The sequence below is a fragment of the Vombatus ursinus genome, unplaced genomic scaffold (assembly GCF_900497805.2).
Source record: "Vombatus ursinus unplaced genomic scaffold, bare-nosed wombat genome assembly UNPS02011369.1, whole genome shotgun sequence".
In the NCBI taxonomy this organism is placed as follows: Eukaryota; Metazoa; Chordata; class Mammalia; order Diprotodontia; family Vombatidae; genus Vombatus; species Vombatus ursinus.
The window spans coordinates 3,681,676-3,684,419 of record NW_020951147.1 but is presented as its reverse complement, the minus strand read 5'-3'; the positions used below and the strand labels follow the sequence as shown (position 1 = coordinate 3,684,419).

Sequence of the window (2,744 nt, the reverse complement as noted above, 5' to 3'; positions counted from 1 at the left end):
TGGGGGAAACTACTGTTCTCTCCCTGGCATTGCCTAAGCCTTTCCAGCTTCCTCACGTGCCATCCTGAAGCAGCCCCAGCAAACTCCAGCCATGCCCTACAGACCATGGCCCTCCCCTCCCTGACCTCCTGCCCCAATTTCCACTCCCTCCAAAGGCTGGAGATCTCAAGAACCTTGGAAGAGCCTCTGTCCCTGGGGGTCTTCCTTCCCCCCAGACTGGATTAGGCCAGGACACTGGAGGGATGTTAGAGGCGAGGTGCTTGTCCAAGGAGAAAGTGCACTGGATACCAACCCTAAGAGGCCAGGAGAGTAGAGGTCCGACCTTACTTTATTTGGGGACCGGCTTGAGGTCTTGCCCAGGCTTGAGGTATGGTGGATACTCATCAACTCGATCCCACTGCTGAGAGCGTGGAAACTTTGACCTGCTCCATTTGCCCCTGGCTAGCTCATCCCTCCCTAGGGAGCCTGTGGTCCCCTGCTTCCAGAGGCTCACCATATTGGTGCTGGCCTCCTCTGGAGCTCTAGAGATCCCACAGCCAGCAGCAGAGATTACAGGTGTGGACCACCACCCCTGGCTAAGCCTGATGTTAGAGTTCTGGGGCCACACACACCACTGAGTAGGTAATTTTGGTAAACTTAAAGTAGAGGTTTGGTAAGCAAAGGCATCAGGATGAGTTGCAGAGCACAACTAGGCTTCCATTGACTCAGTGGAAAAGCAAGAGCCACTGGGGGGCGCCCAAAGCCAATCTGGCTTGTGCACCGAAGGGCTGGCGGTTTTCCAAGTCTGGCTTCCCCTTCTGAAGGTGGTAATAGGGAAGCCAGAGCCAGAGGTGAGCCTAGCTGGGCACCTGCTGGCCACCTGTAGCAGGCTGGCTACAAAGCATGCGTGGCTTTTCCGGGCATTAGGACACCCTTGTCCAGGAAAGTGCCAAAAGAGGCAGGCGGTCACATTAAGGAAGGCGGGCTGCCAAAGCTGTTATATTTTATTAGTATATCTCATTGAAGCCCCACCCACCCGGCAGGCTCAGCCCAGGATCCGCTTCTTAGGCACCAAGTGGGGAGCCCCCTTTGCCCTGTAGAACTTCTGTGGTCTACACCATCCTTTCAGGGATAGATGTGCCAGATGTCAAGAGGTCCAGGGACTAGTTTTACTTGGGCGACAGGAAGATTGCCTGCTGGCTTTATAAGGACTCCTGATGAGCCAACCTCAGCTGGTTGGTTGAGTTTGCTTGCTGGTAGAGGTCACTATGGCTGCTGGCAAGTCAGAGGAGCCCCCCCAACCTGGAGTCCTGAGGCTCTGGGACATCCTTGCCATCCCAGCCTCCACCCCCTCCAGTACAGGGTTGTTTGAAGAAACAGCAGCAGGGTCCCCTGTCCACTCAGAAGGCCCCTGGGAAAGCGGCAGGAATGCACTGGGCATGACTTCTAGACTGATTCCTTAGATGGGGTACAGGTGCCAGAGGCTGCAGAGAGGACATAGTGGAGATGGGCCCAGGCAGGAGAGGGAGGTGCCCTGCAGCCTAGTGACCCAGCCCCTATGGCTCAGGTTTTTCAGAGTCAGTCTGGGAGGGAAATGGAGCCAGATGGGGAGACCCCCCCCGCTTCCCTTTGTCCCCTCCCTTCAGGTAAGGTGGCCATCAGTGCCCTGGGAGCCCAGCCACCACCAGGTGTTATTAAGAAGCTTCTTCCTGACCCTGCCGTCAGCTCTCAGCTAGGGGAGGCTGCTGCCTATCAGGGAGGGGCAGAGACTGGGGAGAGGAGGCATTGCTGCAGCTGGAACTCTTCTTTCCCTGAACCCTGGCACTCGGATTCCTAGTAGCTCCCAACCCAAAGTCTGCTCTCACCTGCATTGGTATTGGGGATCTTCAGGGTGGGCCCACAGCACTTTGAGCACCTCTTGGGGAGGTTCTAGGCCCAGCTGCTCTGCTCTTTCCCATCGCTGGAGTCGAGTGATCCCTACCAGAGAGAGAGGCTGCAAGCTAGCACTCCAGGCGAGAGAGACCTAGAAATGGGGCACTGCCAGAGTGAAATGGGGCGCCCCCAGAGAGGTGAGGGCCATTCCCCATCAGGGAAGGGCCGTTCAGGGCTCCTGGAAGCTCTTACCTGTGCAGGGTCCGAAGTGCCTATTCAGGTCAAACTGCCTCAGTATCTCTAAATGGGTTTCGTCCAAGTGGGCTGCAAGTATCTCCTCACATGGCTCCTCCCCTAACAAGAGAGGCTGTCCTTCACTCTCAACTCCTAGCTCTTTCGACCCCTGCCCCGAATCCCCCTTCCCCAGTGCTCTGCATCCCTTTTTCCCCTACCCTTCACCCTGCCTCCCCCACCCCCTGCCCCGCTTCCCTTTTCCCGCTTCTCCCATGCCTCTGTCCCCCTGTTCTCTCTGCCCCTTCCCCGGCTCCCTCCCTTCCTCCTACTTCTCAGCTCTGGCTCTGTGGTTCGGTCTCCCTGCCATCTATCCCCTTCCCCCGTTCCCCCTGGCCGGAATCCCTCTCCCCTCTTGCCCCCCACCTCGCAGCCCTGGCTCGGGCGCCCCATCCTCTTTGCCAGGTCCCGGCCCGCCCTTCCTCCTCTTCACTTTGGGGAAGGAGTCGGTGATAAGCCTCCTCTTCCGGCCCATGGCAGCCACCCAGGGGGGCGAAAGGCGAGGGGAGAGACAGCTGCTAGGCGGAGGACGGGGCCAGCGATGGACAGACGCGATGACCCAGACAGGCGGCTAGAGGGAGGAAGTCCAGCTGCTTCCAGGC

General features: G+C 58.3%; 1 protein-coding gene across 1 annotated transcript; it reads right to left on the bottom strand.

Annotated features, from left to right (window-relative positions):
- Positions 1-965: 965 nt before the first annotated feature.
- POLD4 (DNA polymerase delta 4, accessory subunit) lies at positions 966-2,744 on the bottom strand. Its single transcript, XM_027855974.1, has 4 exons — positions 2,509-2,744; positions 2,104-2,205; positions 1,845-1,956; positions 966-1,463 (listed from the first exon to the last, which is right to left on the bottom strand). Exons 1-4 carry the CDS (start codon positions 2,615-2,617, stop codon positions 1,439-1,441), a joined length of 348 nt encoding a protein of 115 aa, XP_027711775.1. The 5' UTR covers positions 2,618-2,744; the 3' UTR covers positions 966-1,438.

Excerpts from the sequence above, each read along its gene's own strand:
- POLD4 (XM_027855974.1), bottom strand. The coding sequence starts at position 2,617 with ATGGGCCGGAAGAGGAGGCTTATCACCGACTCCTTCCCCAAAGTGAAG. Across the intron at positions 2,206-2,508 it reads GCCCGAGCCAGGGCTGCGAG|GGGAGGAGCCATGTGAGGAG; the intron begins GTGGGGGGCAAG and ends CTCTCTTGTTAG. Across the intron at positions 1,464-1,844 it reads GATCCCCAATACCAATGCAG|CCTCTGGCACCTGTACCCCA; the intron begins GTGAGAGCAGAC and ends TCCTCTCTGCAG.